This window comes from Euleptes europaea, chromosome 19 (genome assembly GCF_029931775.1).
Source record: "Euleptes europaea isolate rEulEur1 chromosome 19, rEulEur1.hap1, whole genome shotgun sequence".
In the NCBI taxonomy this organism is placed as follows: domain Eukaryota; kingdom Metazoa; phylum Chordata; class Lepidosauria; order Squamata; family Sphaerodactylidae; genus Euleptes; species Euleptes europaea.
This window is the reverse complement of record NC_079330.1, coordinates 27,609,910-27,632,772: the sequence shown is the minus strand read 5'-3', so window position 1 is coordinate 27,632,772 and position 22,863 is coordinate 27,609,910. Positions and strand designations below refer to the sequence as shown.

At 48.6% G+C, this 22,863-nt stretch overlaps 1 protein-coding gene across 1 annotated transcript in view; it reads left to right on the top strand.

Annotated features, from left to right (window-relative positions):
• The window catches only part of PPM1E (protein phosphatase, Mg2+/Mn2+ dependent 1E), a 137,013-nt gene extending 116,080 nt beyond the window's left edge, over nucleotides 1-20,933 (top strand). The window contains exons 3-7 of the mRNA XM_056865496.1: nucleotides 15,468-15,667; nucleotides 16,060-16,248; nucleotides 17,540-17,683; nucleotides 18,282-18,375; nucleotides 19,679-20,933. Coding sequence (XP_056721474.1) covers nucleotides 15,468-15,667; nucleotides 16,060-16,248; nucleotides 17,540-17,683; nucleotides 18,282-18,375; nucleotides 19,679-20,748 — 1,697 coding nt within the window. The 3' untranslated portion in view covers nucleotides 20,749-20,933. The remainder of the gene's footprint in view (nucleotides 1-15,467; nucleotides 15,668-16,059; nucleotides 16,249-17,539; nucleotides 17,684-18,281; nucleotides 18,376-19,678) is intronic.
• Nucleotides 20,934-22,863: the final 1,930 nt, after the last annotated feature.

Below are 22,863 nucleotides of genomic sequence, written 5' to 3'. Positions count from 1 at the left end.
GGTTAGATGGCCATCTATCAGCAGTGCTGATTCTATGACCTTAGGCCAGTGATGGCGAACCTTTTAGAGACCGAGTGCCCAAACTGCAAACCAAAACCCACTTATTCATTGTAAAGTGCCAGCACGGCAATTTAACCTGAATACTGAGGTTTTAGTTTAGAAAAAACAACTCATACGTTAACATCTTATGCTCACAAGCATAAAATGATCCAAACAAAGTAAGGAAAGCAATCCCAAGTGCTTTCATTGATTTAAAATTATTTGGCAGAGAATTCCACACTTTAAGGATTTCATTTTCAGAACAAACTGTACTATCCTTTGTCATCCATAAAATTAAATCATGGCAATGACTGACAAACACCATTTTCCCCATCTGCATTCTCAAAACTCTGCAGGGGGGCTTATTGTTGAGTTGTGCATCTGAGTGGCAAGTCCAAGGCAAAACCTCCCATTCACAAATGGACAACAACCCCCCCAATGCAGTTTTGAGAATCTGGATGGGGTAAATGTGCATCTCAGTGGCAAGTCCAAGGCAAAACCTCTTTCACAAATAGACAACAACCCCCCCCCCATGCAGTTTTGAGAATCTGGATGGGGTAAATGTGCATCTCAGTGGCAAGTCCAAGGCAAAACCTCTCTTTCACAAATAGACAACAAAACCCCCCCATGCAGTTTTGAGAATCTGGATGGGGTAAATGTGCATCTCAGTGGCAAGTCCAAGGCAAAACCTCTCTTTCACAAATAGACAACAACCCCCCCCCCCATGCAGTTTTGAGACTCTGGATGGGGTAAATGTGCATCTCAGTGGCAAGTCCAAGGCAAAACCTCTCTTTCACAAATAGACAACAAACCCCCCCCCATGCAGTTTTGAGACTCTGGATGGGGTAAATGTGCATCTCAGTGGCAAGTCCAAGGCAAAACCACTCTTTCACAAATAGACAATAAACCCCCCCCCCCATGCAGTTTTGAGACTCTGGATGGGGTAAATGTGCATCTCAGTGGCAAGTCCAAGGCAAAACCTCTCTTTCACAAATAGACAACAAAAAACCCATCCCCCCCATGCAGTTTTGAGACTCTGGATGGGGTAAATGTGCATCTCAGTGGCAAGTCCAAGGCAAAACCTCTCTTTCACAAATAGACAACAAAAAAACCCCCCATGCAGTTTTGAGACTCTGGATGGGGTAAATGTGCATCTCAGTGGCAAGTCCAAGGCAAAACCTCTCTTTCACAAATAGACAACAACCCCCCCCCCATGCAGTTTTGAGACTCTGGATGGGGTAAATGTGCATCTCAGTGGCAAGTCCAAGGCAAAACCTCTCTTTCACAAATAGACAACAACCCCCCCCCCATGCAGTTTTGAGACTCTGGATGGGGTAAATGTGCATCTCAGTGGCAAGCAAAAGAGCCGCCCGCCGCAAGCCTCCCGCAAGCCGCCCGCCGCCCTGCTGTGCCTCAGCAGCAGCGCCACCGCCCCACCCAGGCGCCGCTCTGGACCCGCTGCCGCCACCGGCCGCTCATGCTCGGCCCCGAGGGCTGCCCTGCTGGCCGCCCCGCTACGCCCGCCGAGTCGCCCCGCCCCTCGACAAAGTTGGCTGCGGCGAGGCGGAAACGTGCGGCGAGGCCGCGAGGAGGGGCGGAGGAGGGGGACGGGCAGCCAAGGGGGCGGAGGAGGGGGCGGGGGCGACTCGATGGGCGTAGCGGTGCGGCCGGCAGGGCAGCCCTCGGAACCGAGCTTGAGTGGCCGGTGGCGGATCTGGAGCGGCGCCTGGGTGGGGCGGCGGCGCTGCTGCTGCTGCTAAGGCGGAGTGGGGCGGCGGGAGGCAGATGACGTTGAGGCCGCAAAGAGGGGGCGGGGGACGGGCGGGGGGGCCCGGCGGCTCCACGCGTGCCCATAGAAAGGGCTCGGCGTGCCACTTGTGGCACGCGTGCCATAGGTTCGCCAACACGGCCTTAGGCAGATGATGAGAAGGAGGGCATTTTGGCCATCTTCTGGGCATGGAGTAGGGGTCACTGGGTGGGGGAGGTAGTTGTGAATTTCCTGCATTGTGCAGGGGGTTAGACTAGATAACCCTGGTGGTCCCTTCAGGATAATAGTATAAGGACTTTCTTTAGAGCTTTGCAGTTTTTCTTTTGTGACTTTGCTGCAGTGTCGTCTGTCTGTCTCTCTCTTTCTTTCTCTTTCTCAAATGCCCAATATTAAAGAGGGAAATAAACTTTTCCCTTCTCACTTGTTTATCTTTATGATGCTGCAAAACTTTCCATCCACCAACTCAAGGCTGCTCTGTAATTCATTCAGGGTTCTTCTGCTGACTAAGCTTCTTTAGTTTCCTCCCTGGAACACTTGTTATGATGAAAGATAGCATCTCACAGGACAAGCTGACAGGACGTTTGTTGTTCAGCTTGGAAAATATATCGTCATCCTTCCCTCCCTTGCTGTTGCTTAAAATATAAAAGCAAAGTTCTTTGGCTGTAGCAGAATTTAGACTTGGTGGGTGAGAAGCTATATGGCACAGTTTCCTCGTTTGTAGGTGTTGTAGTCTTTCCCATCTTATGCAGGTGAAGGAAGCAGATTTGTCATTGTTCTGGCTGAGCAGCTCTCATTAGTTCCAAATTGAGATCTGTTAAGCTCGCATAAATATTTGACAGTCTCCAAGGAAATGTTGACATTTTTCAAACTAATCATGTACATGGAAAATCTTAGGTAACTGGTGTTTTAAATGGAAATTCCTGCAGCTGCTGCACTCAGAATGCCTTTAAACTTATAATGTGAAGTGCTAAAAACACTGATGTAGCAATTAGCTGGATGAGAACATTAAGTCCCCGGCCCTCACTATATGGCAGGTGGTAGAATCTTATGCCAAGCTTGAGAACCAGTAGAAGGCAGAGGCTAGTGTGTTAATAGGGCCTGCTTGATTGCCCGGGATTCAGATCCCATCTAGTGTTGCTCATTTTGGTCTCCTCCTTGGCTGTATCCTAATTACTCTGTGTTGGACAAGACAACCTTGGTTTACTAAGGTTCTCCACTCATCCAAAGGCAAATATCTCTGTCAGCCTGAGGTTCTGGACCTCCAGTCTCAATATTATAGCACCCAGACACCCTGAATCTAGTAGCTCAAGGGATTCTTTGAGAGCATTAGCCTCAGATGCCTGAGGGAGGTATTCTTGATGCAAGGAAATTATCCACCAGGAGAGCCTGTGTGCAACTGGAAGTGTTTCACAGTGTTTCCCTCATAAGGCTCTGCCCTCCAGTAACATCAGCAGTAGCTGCTTGGGACCTTCTGCTTGTCTTCGCCATCTCATGAGCAAACTGTTTGAGCCCTTCGCCTGAGGCAGCTTGTATGAAATGTGGCCTTTCTATGGCATTCTGCTCATCCAAGAGGGCCAGTGAACTCTGCACTGTTTTGCTCAGACTCTCTTTGCCACCAAATTCATAGAGACAAAGTAGTCGCTTTCTCCTAAAAGTGATATTTGGGGGCAAACTACATGTGACAGAGGGAATGGATACATCCCGTGGCCTCTGACGCCATTTTAAAAGCATTTGTAGATCTTAAAGATTGCTGCAAGGCAATCTGGATGGGGCATGCAGTGTGGCGGCCCCAGGAGTTCTGGTGTGTGTTTGTGTGTTTCTGCTCCTGAAAAGGTATGAGGGGAGGTGTAAGCTCTAGCCCTGCGGCGAACCCATAAACAGATTTCAGCAGACGGCAAATCCACGAAAGCAGTTTTATTGGTTAGAATCGACAGGTTTCGGAAGCCATATTCAAAAGGACACTAGTAAGGGGCAAAGGCAAGGTGCATAGCATATATGGAAAAGCAAAAGGAGATAACTGGTAACCTAGGCAACCCCCCTCCCAGAGGCAGGAAAGAGCACTTGGCGATTCCCACAGTATGGGAATCTATGAAGACTAAACACGGGGCACCGACTGGCCTTGGACAGAACAGCACAACAGCACCTGGGAGCAGCACAATCGCACTACGAGTAGAGGGTGGTTCCCAATCGAGCACCGCTTGCACCTTTTCAGGATCCATAGTCAGTCCCTGGTGTGAGATAATATATCCTAGGAAAGTCAATTGCTTCTTATGGAACTCGCACTTAGACACTTTAGCATACAGCTGATTGTCTCTGAGACGTTGCAACATCTCTCGAACCAAGACAACGTGCTCATCCATGGTTTTAGAGTAAACGAGAATATCATCTAAATAGACCACCACTCCTTTGAACAGTAGATCATGGAGGATCTCATTAATGAGTTGCATGAAGACCCACGGGGCCCCTTTTATACCAAAAGGCATCACCATAAATTCGAACATTCCAAAGCAACTAGAAAAGGCAGTCAAAGATTCATCCCCCCTCCCGGATTCTGACTCTGTAATAAGCCTCGACTAAGTCCAATTTGGTGAAAATGTGTCCCTCCTTCAACTTTCCCAAGAGATCAGAAATGAGGGGGATGGGATAAGCATTCGTTTGAGTAACAGTGTTGAGTTTTCAAAAGTCAATACACAAACGTAAATCTCCTGTTTTCTTACGTACAAAGAAAGCCGGTGCTGAATAGGGTCGGGTGAAACCGTGAGCCAAGTTCTTGTCTAAGAATTCGCAGAGCACCTCCTGTTCCGTAGGACTCATCGGGTAGATTTTACTCTTTGGCAGTTTTCCATCCCCCACCACTTCATTAGCACAGTCCATCCGGCGGTGGGGGGGTAACACATCACACTCCTGCACATTAAATACATCTGCAAAGTCCTGATAGTCGAGTGGCAATTGGGTCGGACTGGAGGTGTCCGAGACCAGGGCAGGAGTTGGTTTGATTATGGTTTTAACGGCCACTTCGTATCGGTGCAATTCACATAGCGGGCTATTGAACGTTAAGGTCTCAGCTTCCCAGTCTATGGTGGGACTGTGCCCTTTGAGCCAATTTGCTCCTAACACCACGGCATATCGAACATTGGGCACAATAGTGAAGTTGATTTGTTCCCAATGGTGGCCAATTCCCATTGCCACTCCGTCAGTGCGACTGTCGACTGCCCCCCTCTGAAATCACTGCCATCCATTTGAGCAATGTGAACAGGTGCTGGTAAAGGGACTGACTTCACTTGGAGCACCTTAAAGGTGGTTTCGTTAATTAACGAGCGGGCACACCCTGAGTCTATTAAGGCTTTAACTTGTAATTGAGGACCTTTTCTATAATGTCGTAATATCACATCTACATACACAGTCTCTTCTACTTCACTCACCATGACAGGAGCCTCGGGTTTTGCAGGAACACCTGCGGAGGTCTGCGGTATCGCTCCCTCTACCGCAGACCCAGTCCATTTTTTGGCTGGTCGAGGGGAGACTCCAAGTTAAGGGCTGGGGAGTTCCAGTGGTCGCTCTCCTCTGAAGATGCGGGGCTACTCTCCCCAGGAGTAGTAATTGTAATCCTGGACCCCGACGGGTCCGCTGGCTAAAGGTCCGTCGGCACTTGTCCGGCGTGTAGACCTGGGGGCTTTTCGTCTTGGAGGGATGCTCCGCTCGGCTGCAGTGCCTCTCCCCCGGGCATGTCCTCTCCTGCAAGGAGTCCCATCTGGCTGGGGAGTGGGACTCGGCAGCCCCGGATGTGACGGACAAGTGGCAGCGAAGTGACCCATGGCACCGCAAACAAGGCAGGCTCCCCTTTGAAACCGCAATGCTCGGTCTGGTGGAGGTAGAGCCGGCCTCCGCGGGGCCTGAGGAGCGGCAGCTTTGGGAGGGTTTTTCTGGCTTCCCCCCTCCCTGGCCTGCCGTCGGGCAAGATAAATTCGCGGCGGCTTTCCACTTCTTCCGCCAGTAAAATCCACTCTTCCAAGGTGGCTGGGTCTCGCTGCATGTATGCCCAGTTTAGAATCTCAGGATTCAATTCTGCTCTGAAGTAGTGCACCCAGGTGGCTTCAGTCCAGTCCACTATTTTATTAGTGAGTCTTTGGAACTCATCCACAAACTCTCAGACTGAGGAGGATCCTTGACGGAGTTGTAGGAGGGCCGCTTTGGCCTTCTCCCCTTGAAACGGATCCTCAAAACATCTTCTCAACACTCGCATGAATTCATTAGCAACCGTATGGAGGGGACCCGGGTATCAAACTGGAGGACCATCCATTCTGCAGCCTTTCCAGCTAGAAGTGAGGAAACGAACCTTACTCGGCTGTCTTCCATGGGAAGGGTATGCCCTTGTTCATTGTCAGTCCTTCTTGCAGCCCCACATATGGGACTGCGCAGGCGCAGGCCAGCCTCTCAGTGGAAGATTTCTCTAGCCTCCTAGAATCAGAGGGGGTGTCCCTCCCCTCCTGTGCGAGCGTGGCGGTTCCTTCCTGCCCAAACCACCACGTGATCCGATGGGAGGGGGCACCCCCTCCTCCCTCAGTTCCTTTTTCGCCGCCGTTTGGTATAGAAGTGTTAGAAGTGACCTCCTATTCATGAGTTTTCCTCAAAATACTTACGTGGTCTGAGGCAGTTCATCTGGCCTAGATCGGATTATTCTTACTGCCGTGATGGCAGCTAAACCTCCCTTTTAAAAGTGTTCTGGATGTGACTTGAAAATGCCCCGCTCTGACGAGCATGAACTTTGCCTCCTCTGCCTGGGAGAGGGGCATGCCATACAAAGCTGCATTATCTGTAAAAAATTCACCAGCGCAGCACGGAAGGACAGAGCATTCCGATTGAAGGCTGCCCTGTGGGAAAAATCCTTGGAGGCCGCCGCCAAACAAACTGCATCGGCGCGCTCCACCCCGACCCTCCCCTCAGCTGATCGATCGGGGGCGGCGTCGGTTAGCTCTTCAAAGAGCGCAGCCTTGGCCCCAGCGAAAAGCTCGGCTCCCTCTGCAAGTGCCGCTGCTCGGGCCCTGATGTTGGAGCCGGAGGGCTCTGCAGCTCCTGACATGCGCTCGGTTTCAAACAGACCGACACAGTCGGATGCATCAGCCCCGACCGACGCTCCGCCTTCTGGCTCGGTTCCAGCTCACTTAACCCCTTCTCAACCTGGCTCGGGCTCGGGTCAGATGTCTGCAGACCTGAGGCCTCCTACCACAAGCTCATTATCTGGGAGAAAACGAAAGAGCTCCTCTGTCCCACCGGAGCCTTCCTCCCCTAAGAAACTGAAGCACAAGAATAAATCTGATAGGAAAAAGAAAAGCTCCACTGCTAAAACAACACGGGCTGTTACACCCCCCCCCTCCTAAAACTCCGTCGGTGGGGTCGCCTGTTCATTCAATGTTTGATCAGGACTTGCTGTATCCATCGCCTGAGGGTTTTGAATCCCACTCAGTTTCTCCTGCACCTAACCTTCACTGGCAGTGTTACCAACAACCACAGCAAATGCTTATCTCCCCTGCTGACATCCCCAGTTGGATTGAGTTCTGCAAGGCCAGAAGCTTGGCTATATCTGGCCAGCCTGTTCTGCAAGCACTACCTGCCCAGCTTGGTCCCCCTATCCTTTGGCCTGAGCCCCAGCGCTATGTTCCTCCCCTGGACCCTTATGACCCTATGGAGGGAACTTCTGAGATGAATACAGTGTCTGATGCCACTCTTGAATCATCACCTGATGATATAGCTGGCGACCATGATAACACCCCATTTACTGAGGACTCTAGAATTAGGGCAGACCAAATGCTCAGGATTGCTGCAGCCCTGGATCTTGACGTAACCGCTGTGAATAACAAGCCAAAGGATAAAATCTTGAGCAGACTCCATGCTGGCTCTGCTGATATGGTGCTTTTTCCTGTGTTAGAGGGCCAGGATATTCAGGTCCCTATTTTTTCTAAGCCTGCCTCTGCCCCTCCTACTAGGAGGAGGGTAGATAACTCCTATAGGGTCAAGCCTGATTCATGCTCATTTTTAACAAACCATCCTCCTCCTTCCATTGTTACCGAAGAGATGCAGTCAAAGCATAAGATTGGCCACCAGGCCACTCCTTCCGACAAAGAAAGTAAATGTCTCGATACCTTGGGTAGAAAGGTGTATTCCTCAGCAGCTCTCAATTTTCGGATAGCCAATTACCAGACCATTCTGGGTGGCTGTCAGTTGTTTATGTGGGAGAAGATATCTTTACATCTGGATGACATTCCTGAGGAGCCCAGAAAAGCCATTCAACAAGTACAAGCTGAAGCCATGAAGGTCTCGCTACAGGAGATTGCAGCAGGTAAACATGCCGCTGACACCTCGACACATACCTTAGCATCAGCCATCACGATGCGAAGACACTCGTGGCTCAGGAACACTGCTCTCCCAATTGACACCAGGGCTAGAGTTGAGGATTTGCCCTTTGAAGGTGAGACTCTTTTTTCTTCCTCAACCAACGAATTCCTAAAGGAGAAGAAGACGGACCGACAAACCGCCAGGTCATACGGAGTCCTCCCCGCTACTGCTAATAACAGGGATCACTTCCAACCTCAGAGGAGGCAGAATTATTACCCATCTTACTATAGGCCTCCACAACAGCAGCAGCAGCAACAACAGCAGCAACCGTATCCTCGACAACAATACCAACCCCGAGGGAGTGGGAGGAGACCTAATACCTTCGGAGGCAATAAAAACTGCTTCTGCACCTCCCCCTCAGAAGGATATGCACCACCAAGGTCGCAAATTCTGACTCTCACAAGTCCAGGAGGAAGACCTATTTTTCCTGGACAGATTGCATCCGTACCTACCACAGTGGCAGGCTATCTGCCAAGATGAGTGGGTCCTAAAAATTGTTATGATGGGTTACATGTTGGAGTTTAGAAGTTTGCCCCCATTGCGCCCTCATTCCGAAGCCATTGATAATCCAATGGAGGAGGTGGCATCTCAGTTAGAGGAGTTGCTCGCCAAAGGGGCAGTTCAGAGTGTTGCTTCCTCTTCCCAAGAGTGGGGTTTTTACTCCAGATTTTTTCTTGTAGATAAAAAGGATGGAGGCCGCAGGCCTATTTTGGATCTCAGAGATTTGAATAAATTCTTATTTGTTTCACATTTCCGAATGGTGTTGCTTCCAAATGTTATGGAGTTACTGGCCCAAGAGGCATGGTTTGTGGTTATGGACTTAAAGGATGCTTATTTCCATATTTCCATCCATTATAGCCACAGAAGGTACTTGAGGTTCAGAAAGGGTTCCAACATCTACAAGTACACTGCCCTCCCTTTTGGGTTGGCCACAGCTCCCCGAGTCTTCACTAAGACTATGGCCGTGGTGATGGCTCATCTTAGGACCCTGGGTTGCACTATTTTTTCCTATCTAGACGACTGGATGATTGTAGCCGCATCTCCTGAGGTACTAGAAGGTCAAGTCGAACTGGTCTTATCCACCTGTAAGCAGTTGGGCCTCACCATAAATTGGAAGAAATCCCACCTCATCCCTGCCCAGAGAGCTTCCTTTATTGGAGGGCTCCTGGACTCCCACCAGGCCCTTGGTTTGCTCCCTGTAGAGAAGGCTACCTCTATCAAGAAATTGGTTCATTCCTTTCAGAGGGTGCGTTGGCAGACCATCAGGTCTATTCAAAGGCTGCTAGGGCTAATGGCCTCTACCACAGCAGTGGTCCTGAATGCTAGGCTCCACATGAGACCTTGGCAGTTGTGGTTTCTCGGTGTTTTCCGGCCTACGTTACATGCACCCTTCCACCATTTTTCGGTCCCCCGAGTGATAAGTAGGTCTCTGAATTGGTGGTTGGTTGATGCTCACCTGTTCAGTGGTATTCCCTTCGGGTACTGGTCTCATGAAATGACCTTAACCACTGATGCATCCCTACATGGTTGGGGGGCCCATTGTGAGGGTCATACTGTTCAGGGGTTGTGGACGGGGCCACAGTCCGCCTTCCATATTAATATGTTAGAGTTAATTACTGTACGTCCGGCCCTTACCTCTTTTTCAGATGTGGTCCGTGGTCGCAGGGTACTCCTCCAGTCGGACAATATGAGTACCGTTTTTTACATCAACAAACAAGGGGGCACTGGTTCCAGGTCCCTTTGCGAAGAAGCCATCAGAGTGTGGGATGTGGCCATTTCCAACGGAGTCACCATCAGGGCAATCCATATCGCAGGGGTGGCAAATACATGGGCAGACAGTCTCAGCAGAGATTATGGGACCAATCACGAATGGTCTATTCAGGACAAATATCTTGTGCCGATATTTACAAGGTGGGGTTACCCGGATGTGGACCTATTCGCAACCCGAGAATCCACAAAGGCGACTCATTTCTGCTCTCTGGCAGGGAACGACGACATCTCCCTGAGAGACTCATTCCAGATCAGCTGGTCCCATCGGTTCTGTTACCGATGTTCCCCCCCTTCCCGCTGTTACCCAGAGTGTTGGGCAAGATTGTGGCAGACAACGCCCTTTGTATTCTTATTGCCCCCAGTTGGCCCAGACAAATCTGGTACCCGGAGTTAGTCAGACTGGCCGGTCCCAATGTCATTCCCCTCCCTCAGGCCCCGGATCTTCTGGTGTGGGCAGGTGTATGGCATCAAGACATACCCAGACTTCACCTAACAGCATGGCTGGTCGATGCACAGGGTATACCTTAAGCAGGGAAGTTCAAGAGATCCTGGTACAGACTAGGAAACCCTCCACCAGAGATTCCTATGCTAGGAAGTGGACGCAATTTCAGAATTGGGTCTCAAGAAAGGGTGCTCTACCGTTTAGCTGCCCTCTAACGTTAATTCTGGAGTTTTTACTTATGTTAGCACATAAGGGCTTAGCGGTATCTTCGGTGAAGGTGTTTCTGGCCGCGATATCTGCTTACCATGACCCTATTGAGGGGTCAACTGTTTTTTCTCACCCCCTATCAAAGAGGTTTATGACGGGGCTGTTACATGTTTTCCCCCCGCTTCCAGTCTTGGTTCCCCAATGGTCTCTCCAGTTTGTCCTCATGGAGATGACCAGACCCCCTTTCGAGCCCATGAGTACGTGCCCTGTTTCCTTTTTGTCCAGGAAAGTGACCTTTTTAGTGGCCATTACTTCAACCAGATGAGTGAGTGAATTGGCTGCTTTGAGGTCAGACCCACCTTTCCTGAAGGTTTTCCAGGAAAGGGTCGTTCTTCACCCCAGTTTGGAATTCTTACCCAAGGTTGTTTCTAAGTTTCATATGGCACAGTCGATTACGTTACCTGTGTTTTTTCCTAACCCCTCGTCCGTTGCTGAAAAAACTTTACACACTCTAGATGTTAAGAGAGCTATCCTTTATTATTTAGATAGAACTAAGCATTTTAGAATTGATAAGTCTCTGTTTATCTGTTATGTGGGTCCCAAGAAGGGAAAGTCTGCTTCTTCCCAGACGTTATCTAGGTGGGTCGTGGCTGCTATCCGATCAGCATATGAAGCTTCGGGTGAGGAATGTTCGCTGAACGTCAAAGCACATTCCACAAGGGCCACAGGTGCATCGGCTGCTTTTCACAGGAGGGTTCCTCTCCTAGACATCTGCAAAGCAGTGGTATGGTCGGATGCTGACACCTTCGTCCACCATTATGCACTGGACCTGCAAGCGAGAAGGGAGGCAGATGTCGGAAAGGCAGTGCTGCAGTTGCTATTCCAATAGTGCGCCTCCCACCTCCAGTATCGTGAATAGCTCGCTAAAATCCCATATGTGGGGCTGCACGAAGGACTGACAATGAAAACAGAGTTACCTGTAACTGGTGTTCATTGAAGTCTTTGTGCAGACACACATCCCTCCCTCCCTCCCCGCTGTGGCTCACTATTGTTTTTCTTTTACTTCAGGAGTACATGGTGGCGCACAAGAACTGAGGGAGGAGGGGGTGCCCCTCCCATCGGATCACGTGGTGGTTTGGGCGGGAAGGAACCGCCGCGCTCGCAAAGGAGGGGAGGGGCACCCCCTCTGTTTCTAGGAGGCTAGAGAAATCTTCCACCGAGAGGCTGGCCTGCGCAGTCCCATATGTGTGTCTGCACGAAGACTTCAATGAACACCAGTTACAGGTAACTCTGTTTTCTCTCATGTAACTGTCCACTTGGTGAAGAAAACAGGGCAATGCATCCGTGGAGCCATCAAATGTCACACGCAATCGGGGTTGCTTCCACTGCACCACCTGTCCCACTGGTGGAGGTGCCGGAGGCTGTCCTGGAGCCGGCTGCGCCGGAGGCTGCTGGCCGGGGGGTTGTTGTCCCGGCTGCCCCGATGGCGCTTGTACCGGAGGTTGCTGTGGTGCTGGCTGCGCCGGAGGCTGCTGGCCGGGGGGTTGTTGTCCCGGCTGCCCCAGCGGCGCTTGTACCGGAGGTTGCTGTGGTGCTGGCTGCGCCGGAGGCTGCTGGCCAGGGGGTTGCTGGCCTGGGACCGGTGCCTGCGCAGGTGCCACTTGAGCTCGCTGCAGGCGACCATATTCACGCATCAACACGTCCATTTGGTCCTGCATACGGGCCATATGATCCAAAAGCTCTCGGTTTTGAAACGTTAAAGCATTGATCTCCTCAGCCCCCCCGATCCGTCGGGCTTGGCTGGCTTAGTAGTTTGTATTCCAGTCGCCCTCCTCTGCATACAAGTCCTCCTCCTCCTCATATTCTGGGACGTCAGGAGCAAAGGTGAGCCGCTGCCTGCGCACTACTTCCCGGGGCAGGCCAGGTTCCGGGGAGCCCAAAGACAACGAGGGGAGAGACCAGTGCAATTCCCCGCAAACTTTTGAACGCATTCCAGTTACTGCCGTCGCCCGCGCCCGAGCGGCATCCGCATCCGCCAACAGTTGCTCCTCCGCCCACCTCTGGTCAGTGAGTGCGCGGACCGCCTCGTGTTTGGCTGCGGCGGCAGCCGTCACAATTGGTACGGCCGCCTGCTCCAAGAGTATTTGGATTTCCTTGTGCTGGCCCAACAGCAGTTGGACCTGTTGAGCCAGACCCGCAGAGGCAGGACCGAATTCAGGAGTTAGTATCTTCTCGATGTCGGCCGCCGTTGCCGTGGCCGGCGTGAAATCCACAAGAACCAGGACTGTCCTGGCGGCAGCGTTCTGTGCTTCCCGGCGGCATAGGGTGGGATCCAGAACAGTTTGCGGAACCTCTCTCACCAAAGCCCCCACCATTGGAAAACAGAACTCAGGCCCCTGGATAGGGGCCGCCGACTCCTGTTGCGTCCCGCAGAGCGTAAGCTCAGCCAACAACCGGGTTAGGAGAGCAAAGTCCTCTTATGCCAACCGGGCCTCCTCCAGCAAAGTATCAAGTCCCAAAAGGTCATTGTGGGCACGTAGATCAGCTTCCTGAGTCCTCCAGGGGGTCCTGGAGGACTGCAGCTTTCATTCGTGGCGCATGAAGACAATGTGTAAATCCACCCTTAGAAATGGGACTGCGAGTTTGTGTTGTCCCCTTCCCCGCTTTCGCAAGCAGTCATCTGCTAGCGACCTCCATTGTGAAGTAAAATGGCTGGGCCGGGTCTCTTGCCTGCAAACTGATGAAATTAAGCCTCCCTTGCAGCACCGAGGGCTGTCTGGCAGCCGGGGGAAGATGAAATGGGGCACGACATAGCCTGGGTGACAGCTGACTCAGCCCTCGCTCTGCAGCACAGTATTAACGATTGATGAGTAATTTACAGTTGTGCAGGGGTGGGTAGGCTGAGGGCTTTTTCTAAAAAACAAAAACCAGAAGCTGTAATTATTGATGATGCCAGCAGAGTGTGTGTGTGCGTGCGTGCGCGCGCTGTCCAGGAGGGTGTGTGTGCGTTTAATATCAGCACAGCAAATGGGCACCTTTCATCACTGTTACTTGGAGAGATTTCCCCAAATGTACAATGCTGAAGTAAGCCAGTGCCTGTCATCTGCTGGAAAGAGTGGCAAAGAAAACAAATTTCTGACTAGAAGGGTCTTCCCAATCTGTGTTGCTTCACAGTTTTACGAGCGGTGATTGCATCGGGTAGAGGTGTTAGCGAGCCAGTATGGTGTAGCACAGTAGTTCCCAAACTTTTTGGGCCACCACCCCTTTGGTTCCCACAAACTCTACCTCAGCGCCCCCTACCCTATCCTGTAAAAAACATTATTCAAAATAGGGGTTTGCATGACGGACTAAAGAAGATAAGAACAATAAAATTTCAAAACAGTAACAATTACTTGCACATCTATTTAAAATCAAATTAAAACCTTTTAGTTGAAATGTATTCACCAAAACTGATGAACATGATCCAATGGTACTAGCTCTTCAAAGTCTGAAAAAAAAAAATTCTAATCGTTTCCACCAAATTTGCCAGCATGGTGCCATAGCTTGATCTATTGTAAATTAGTGAACAACACAGTTGAAGGGGCCCACCTGTGCCCCCTTGCCTCTTAATGCCCCCCTAGGTAAACCCATCACCCCCAGGGGGTGGTACTGCCCACTTTGGGAACCACTGCTACACTGTGGCAGAAAGACTTGGACAAATCCCCTTTCAGCAATCACCACTTCTTACCCTAACCAACCCCACAGAGTTGTTGAGGATAACTTTGGGAGGGGTTGTGCCACCCTGAGTTCCTTGAAGGAGTGAAGATATATGAACATAGAAATCAACATGTGGTTGCTCTGATAACTTTTTGGTATCAAAATGGCCACCACTGCCTAACAAGAAGCTATGTTGAGACTGCATGAGAAAGTCAGGACCTCTGGAAAGAACTAACCTGCCAACAACTGGGGACCATGTTAGAAATGTGCCAGATTAGAGAGTTTACCAGAACATATGTATTCTTTGTCCCATAATTAACATCATTTGCATCAAGATGGTAAACTCCAGAGTGCTGAAGTTCTGTCTTACCAGACAAATTTTCCAGCCAGTTGCTCCCCACTGATCAAGAGACTTATTATTAATTCCAGACTTCAAAATCATGGTGCTGTGGCTAATTAAAACAGGAGGTGGAATTCGTTTTTTAAAAATAAATAAATGAACAATAGGACTCTCTTTGCCTTGTGGTTATTCATCATATTTTCCACTGCTGAGCAGCTAGAAATAGAATGGTGTTTGGGGCTGAGGACATTCTAAGCAGTCCATCAAGATGTGCACTTGCCATTTTCCCTTCACCCCCGTAATAGATCTTGCCCTGGTTGTCTCTGTCCATTACTATGGGCAGATAAATAATAAAAAGGTAAAGTTCCCCCGTGCAAGCACCTGGTCATTCCTGACCCATGGGGTGACGTCACATCCCAACGTTTACTTGGCAGACTTTGTTTATGGGGTGGTTTGCCAGTGCCTTCCCCATGATAAATAATACTGACTGCATATCGTCTTTTAAGTTAGCTTTTATCTGATGAATCCAGGGTGCTACTAGGGGCCTCCTTCTAGTTGCATGAAGGGTTCTTTCACAAGGTGAACACGGTGTATGAGGGTGGGGGGTGGGGGGTAGATACAGGTTCAGACTCAATTGGCCTCAATGGTAGTACACAGCATTTTATACTTGAAAGTTTTGATAAAATAATATAAACTGACAAAAAGTCTTCGAAGTACCTGGTCAACAGTCTTTGCTCCCTCTTTCCACATAGACCAGAAGTCTTCATTCCTAGCAAGGATTTTGTCACATATTGGTTTCTGTACTGTTACAGAAGTGGAAACAATGAAGTTGGCCCGCACAGTGTTCAGCAAGCTCCATGATGTCTGCAGCAGCTGGGTGAAGGACTTTCCCCTACCAAGGAAACCTCATCGTTATTATGAAACGTCCATTCACGCCATTAAAAACATGCGTCGCAAGATGGAGGACAAACATGTCTGCATCCCTGACTTCAACACACTTTTCAACCTTGAGGTAAAGTGCCTGCTTAGAGGAAGGGAGAACTGCCAGTGGCCAGCCCAGATAGGTCAAGTGACCTTTGAGACAGGAGTTCCCAGGATATTCTCTGAGATATAGCACTTTCTGGACCTGCATAAAAGCCTAATAAACAGATGTGGCTGGAGAATAACAGTAAAATAGGTAGTCGGAGAAACTACTTATCCAGCAACCCTCTTACAGCCATTTATTCATTCTTGAATCCCCAGTACCACAGATGTCTCCTTTGTTAAGGCTTTTCTGTTAGCTAGTTGTCTATCAAGTGTAGCTTCAGGCCCCAGCATTAAACACTTTTATACAAATGTCTAAAGTTGCCTACTTGAGTCACTCACTCCTATAGCTTCATCATTTCAATGGGCTTCTCTTGGCAGGATCAAGAGGAGCAGGCCTATTTTGCAGTATTTGATGGCCACGGAGGGGTGGATGCCGCCATCTATGCTTCCATCCACCTACATGTAAATCTGGTGCACCAGGAAATGTTCCAGCGTGACCCCGCAGAGGCACTGTGCAAGGCTTTCCGAGTGACAGACGAGCGCTTTGTGCAGAAGGCAGCCAGAGAGGTGAATTGGGAGCTGGAGAGGGCTGAAGTTTGAAAATTAAAATGGGAGTTCTGCTGCAGATTGTGCTTCCAATGCATTATGCTCTTTCCTTGTTATTCTCATTGGCTTCAAGAATAGATTGGACAACTGGGGGACCTGCAAGGACTTGTGAGGGCATCTCATTTTCTCTCTTCTCCACTATTTCCTCTGTTTCTTCCCTCAAAGCCCCATAGCCCCTCTTCTTTTCCTGCTTCCTTCTCTCCGTTCCATGTACCAGCCCACCTACCTTTATCTGTGCCCGTCTTCAGCTTTCCCTCATTACCTCCCTGTGGCTGCTGGGCCAGGCATTGTGCCAGCCACAGGGCCAGGGCCAGTTGCACAGTGTGCAACCCAGGAGGACTTGCGTTGGGCACCTCCTTTCCCCCTGTATCCCTTTCCCTACATTCTTTCCTCTTTCTCTTCTCCTGGCACTTTGCTTTCTTCTCTACTTCACATGCACCAACCAATCTATCTTTTAACTGCCCCACATCTTCACTTACATTTATTATTTATTAACTTCATTTATTAACTTCATTTATTAACCACATTTCTCTACATTGGGGACACAAAGCAGTTTACATCATTCTTCTTTCCTCCATCTTATCCTTACAACAACCCTGTGAGGTAGATTAGGCTGACTCTGTGTGACTGGCATAAAACAGAGTGGGGATTCAAACCTTGGTCTCCCAGATCCTAGTCTGAAACTCTGACCACTACACTGGCTTTCATGGGATGACTGCTTTTGAACAGTAATAAGCAGCCAGGCCTGGGTATATTACACTAGTTGTGTGGTATCAAGTCACCTGGTATCAAGGCCCCAATGAGTCCTCCCTCAAATGCTGAAACAGCCTTAGAAAGGGAGACTTCCCCATCCCCCTGCCTTTTCCTGCTACATACCAAGCCTTGAATACTGTAGTAGTTGCCTAGCACTGGCTACTGAGGCCATCTGTCTCTTAAAGTTACAGACTTTTTTAATCATTTTGGGAGGTTTTAAACCCCCACCCACAGTTATTATTTTTTTAGATTTCAGATTTTTCTGCAAACCTGGGGATCTTTCTCAGGTTTGCAGAAAGATCCCCAGATTTAAGTAACCAAAGATAGGGCAACACTGAGAATTAAATATATCGATAGGAATAAATTAATCTCACAAACAAGAACAGTTGCTTCACCATCCTGAAAACTGAGATGACCACATGTTCGATAACTCATGCCTGAAATGTCTGATCTGTTACTTTTGACCTGTAATAAGACTAGGGCTACATTTTCTCCCCAGAGCCTACGGTGTGGAACCACTGGTGTAGTGACGTTCATCCGAGGGAACATGTTGTATGTAGCATGGCTGGGTGACTCCCAAGTGATGCTTGTGAGAAAGGGTCAGGCTGTGGAACTGATGAAGCCACACAAGCCAGATCGAGAGGTGAGAATGGTTTGCACTGCAGAGCATACAGAAAAGAAAGTTATTGCTATCCTCACAGCATTCCCTTTGCATTTTTGACAAGACTGTTAGTCAGGCACTAGATACACATTAGCCCCTGTAGTTGCTAGTATAGGCAAACCAATTGTTATTTTGGGAGGAAATCCCTTGTGGGGATAAATTATTGGTACAATAAGTTTCTTCATGCCAGGGAGCAGAGATTGCACTGGGGGTCATTGTGACTGGGCAGTTACCAAGACCCATGGGTTGGCAGAGGATCCATAGGTGGAAGATGGCCACAGAGGCTATGCGGGAGCACAGATCTCTCACTTCTTACTGAGAGGGATGTCTGGAAAAAGGAGTGGAGCAGCAGCCCTCTCTGGTTCCCATTGGTCCTCCCAGCTCCAATCAGCTGGTAGAGTGTGTCTGCATATGTACATGTATGGTGGGAACAGATGGAGAGGAGGTTTTGCTTAGCATCGGGCAACTAGAGGGCATATTGCCCAGGGCCCCCCAACATCTGAGAACATCAAAATCTTTAGGAGGTCATTCCAGTAGCATCAAGGTCTCTGATCAACTTTTGTGTTACCTTGTGGTTTAGGATGAGAAGAAACGCATTGAGGCCCTTGGAGGCTGCGTGGTCTGGTTCGGGGCTTGGCGAGTCAATGGGAGTCTGTCTGTCTCCAGAGCTATTGGTAGGAAATTGAAATCTTGACCTCTAGCCCATGTTATTTTCCCTTCCCTTTCCCCTCTTCCTTGTCAGTTTAAATTTCAGTTGGTCATACGTGGAGTCTAATTGGCTGGGACCAATCAGGCAAGACATTTTGTGCTGAAAGACTCCCTGAAAACACCCATTCTGTGTGGTAAGGTACTGAGATCCCATTAATTGTAACAGGTAGGTGAGGTGTTCATTAAGTTGAAATGTGAGAGTTTTGTTCTTCTCATGGATCTGGGGCTTTAAAGGACAGCAGAGGCTCTTTGCCAATAGTTTCAGTGGGCAGGGCCCTCTACTACACTCTGCAGTGGCTGACTGTGACCAGAGCATGAAGCATGGAAGGCTTCTTGTTGTGAGTTAGGCAGAGTTGCTTGGAATTGATACTAGCTTTTCTTCAGAATTGATCACTTGGTTTTATGAACTACAGCAGCAGCCCAGAATTTGGGAAGCTGGAGCTTTGGAGAGATCTGATGCTTTGATTGCTGCTGAAGCAAATCTCATTTGCCAGCAGATTGTGCATCCTGCATCCACATAAAGCATGTGTAGAAGTGAGCTGTGGCTCACGAAAGTTCATACCCTGCCAGAAATTTTGTTAGTCTCTAAGGCGCTACTGGATTCTTGCTCTTTCTACTGCTATTGACAGAATAACGCAGCTACCCATCATGGTCTATCTCCACATAAAGTATGCTTTTTCATGTGTTTTCTGTCGACAACCCCAGCATCCCCTCCATTTATAAACAGCCTGACTTGCTGGTTTAGTTCCCTGCAATGTGCATTTTGCTTCTTGCATTTCCAGCACAGTACAAATCTAGCTGTGGGCCTCTTGAGTTCAAGAAGCTTGGGGGCCTGAACCCCAGAAGGTTCAAAATTGCAAGCTGGTCACTAACTCTGCAATCCTAGACAGGGTTACCTCCTTCTAAGACTGACCTTAAAAGGGTGTAACTCTGTTTAGGATTGCACTGAGCAAACTCTAAGGTAAAGTTAAAAGCTTTGGGGGCCTCAAACAGTTTTGAGTAGGGCTCTAAAACTTGTTTCCCTACCACCTCTGCCAGTACATTTTCATAAGAGCTGGGAATGATTTTAATGGAAAGCTGAGGATATTGAGACTTGCATGAGAGAGCTTGTGATGATGTGTGTTCTTATCCCTCCTCTCAGACACACTTGTCCTTGTTTATAAACATACTGTATTCCAGCAGTCCCATTACCTTAAAGAAAGGTCACTGATTCTCATGTTTGCCCGAAGCATAAACTTTCCCCGAATGTGCTTTATCCAACTGCTCCAGGTGATGCAGAACATAAGCCATATATCTGTGGGGAAGCAGATTCTACTTCCGTGGTTCTGGACGGATCTGAAGACTACCTCATTCTAGCCTGTGATGGTTTCTATGACACCATGAACCCGGACGAAGCAGTGAAGGTGGTGGCTGACCACCTGAAGGAGAACAATGGTGACAGCAGCATGGTGGCACATAAGTTGGTGGCTTCAGCTCGAGACGCTGGCTCCAGCGACAATATCACTGTCATCGTGGTTTTTCTCAGGGACATGAGCACAGCAGTAAGTGTTAGCGAGGAGTCAGAATGGACAGAAAACTCGTTCCAAGGTGGGCAGGAGGATAATGGCGACGACAAAGAAAACCATGGCGACTGCAAGAGGCAGTGGCCTCAGCACCAGGTCTCGGCCCCTGCAGACCTAGGGTATGATGGGAGAGTGGATTCTTTCACGGACAGAACGACCTTGAGTACAGGTTCCAGAATTGACTTGTTGGAAGACCAAGGGTATATAGACTTGAGGAAAACAGAAGCTAGCAAACTTCAGAGTGCCAAACGCCTGTCCCCAGATCAAGAGTTTAATGCTGGTGTACCAAAGAGAGCAACCTTGGCTAATGGTTTATCAGCAGAGAACGAGACGCTGCCTGATGCTGCACCTCCTACAAGTGGACCCAGCAGTCTCCCGGGGCAGATCTCTTTCCTTAGTTTTGGGTCTACGAGCCCACTCGAGTACAACATGGTGAGCGAGACTCCCATCTGTGTGAGGCTGGAGGGTGAGCAGTTCAAATCTTGGGCCGGAAGAGCCTCCATTTTCTCTCATTTCCGCCTCTGTGACACCAAGCGGTGGCAGCGTCTAGCCAGACTCAAGCCAAAGCTCCACACGCTTCTCTTTGAGCACAGGCCACTTTCCCCCCAGGAGTGCTTTGCTTTGCACTCACCTAGCAGTGTGAATGGCCGCAGAAATAAGTCACTAAGGAGCCGTTTCTGGCAAGGCTTCTCTAGCTGTTACCAGAGTCACGATGAGGGGCTTCTCCTGAGCTACTGTATACCAGATCCTGGGCTTCTCTGGAGCTGTAAAAAATAACGTGTTCCTTTGTGTTCCCGTCCTCTTTAAATAGTTAGGTTAGACATTCACAGAATGAGAATTTAAAAGAAAAGAGTGGGCGCTTCAGAATTATTGTTGTGGAATGCTCCACTCATGTAAATAGATCTAGGATTAAAAGTGTTTCCATCTCAAAAAATAGCAGCTGGCGTGCCAGTCTCTCTCTCTCTCTCCCCCCCCCTTTCCCTCTCTCTAAGCAATGTCACAGACATACACGTATCTAAAGCTTCATTTTCTCATGGGAACTAGGTACTGTCATTGGCTCACCCAGACTAGATAGGAAAGTACTACTTGTAAGAGAGCAAAAGAAAAAGAAAGGTAAAACTTGTTCGAGAAGAGTCTGCAGAGCATTATTTTCCGAAAGTTCCTGTTTTAAACCTGACAGTTTTTATAGGTGTGTTGGGGGAGTGGGCAGGAAGACTTAACTAGTCTGGGTTGCAAAGGGTTTTCTTTGGGGTTTGAGGTTAACAGAGCAAAATGTATAGATAGCGAAATGTTTTGCAGGTATGTTTTTAAAAGCCATATGGGGGGGTTTCATAGATATTCTAGCACTACATTCCTGCCCAGCCTCTGTTAAATAACTAAGAAGACTCAGATCGAGGTATGAATTCAAACTTTAGTGATTCCCCCCCACCCTATAATATTAAAAATGAAGGCTTACTCAACATTCTGGTTTTAAGTAACTATTTTCTACAGCTGGAGTCAAAATTTTATTGACATTTCAGTAGCCTGGGGGGATTTTTTTGGTGCTTAGTGTCTTATTACTTTTAAACTAAAAAGTAATGTTAAATAACGTTCATCTAATAGTATCGTGTTTTCCAATTATACCTTCTCTCTAATCTTTTTTTAATCTCAGGTGTCAAACCAATCTTGAGCTAGTCCAGACACAAACATGCTTGTCCATGAACGTGTGGAACCAAAAGTCAGATCTAGGTTTCCCAGTTCACTCCAGGGCATCTAAAGGAAACTAGCAGGAGACCGTAGAAATGCTGGTGTCGTCTTTGGCTCAGCTGTTGGTGCATTTCTTGGTGTTTTTTAGGGGAGAGTAGAGTATGGAGTGAAGCTCCTAGCAATGCCACAATGTGCTTGGGAGTAAGGAGATAGTTAAGGCAACCTGCTGTTGCAGCAGCTGAATGATTCATTAGGAGTCTACAATCAGTTGTAGGGTGGATAGCCTCCTTGTCCTTCATCCTAATGGGCAAAAGCACTAACCAAAGGGGGGAAATGCAGTAATTTTAGCACTAAATGTCCAACTTAAGAATGCACAAATAAACCCAAGACAATAGTGTAAAAATGGCCTCTTGCACTAACATTTGATAGAATGATCCCAATGTGAGGTATTTAATTTACACCGCACTGAATATTTTATATAAATCCCAAGGAGGGTGCTGTAGACTGAGTCTGACAGTATTATTAACTAGTCCATGTTGCCATTAGTGCAACTGCATTAACACCAACAATTTGCCTACAGACTAGAAATGCAGCCAGTCCAGAGGACTATCCTAATGATGACAGTTGCAGTGTTTTGTTGGTCAGCTTCTTGAAGTGACTTAATGAAACTGTAGAGGAAAGCTTTAAAGCAAGTTGAAGGTCTCAGCTGTCTTTTGTCTTGGGCCTACTGAATGTTCCATTTGTCCTCCTCTGTGAGCCTTAGGTGCCCTGTGTTACAAATCAAGGATGTTGGAGGAGTGGTAGAAGAGCAACCTGTGCAGGGGATTGCTGCCGCCGCCTTTAAAACACTTCACATTAGAGAAGCTATGATTCGAGTCTCTGCTACCTGACACGTCTTCATACAATTGCATTTAGCTCTCTTTTCTACAAAAGGTGCATCAAAAATTCAAAAAATGTTGCAGCTGTCAGACCTCTCAATGCAGGCATAATTGAGAAATCGTAGCCTCAAAGTATGCATTTGTGTTAAGCAAAAAGTGACCCCCCCCAAATCTCTGTGGATTCATACATGGGTTATCTGCTGCTCATCCTTTTGATCCCTCCCAGAGGGAAGCTGCCATCCATTCTTAGCGTGGCCTGGTACAAGATAGTTACAAACAGCAAGTGTTCATTCCTTCATTACATAGTGGCAGAGTACGTAGGAGCCAT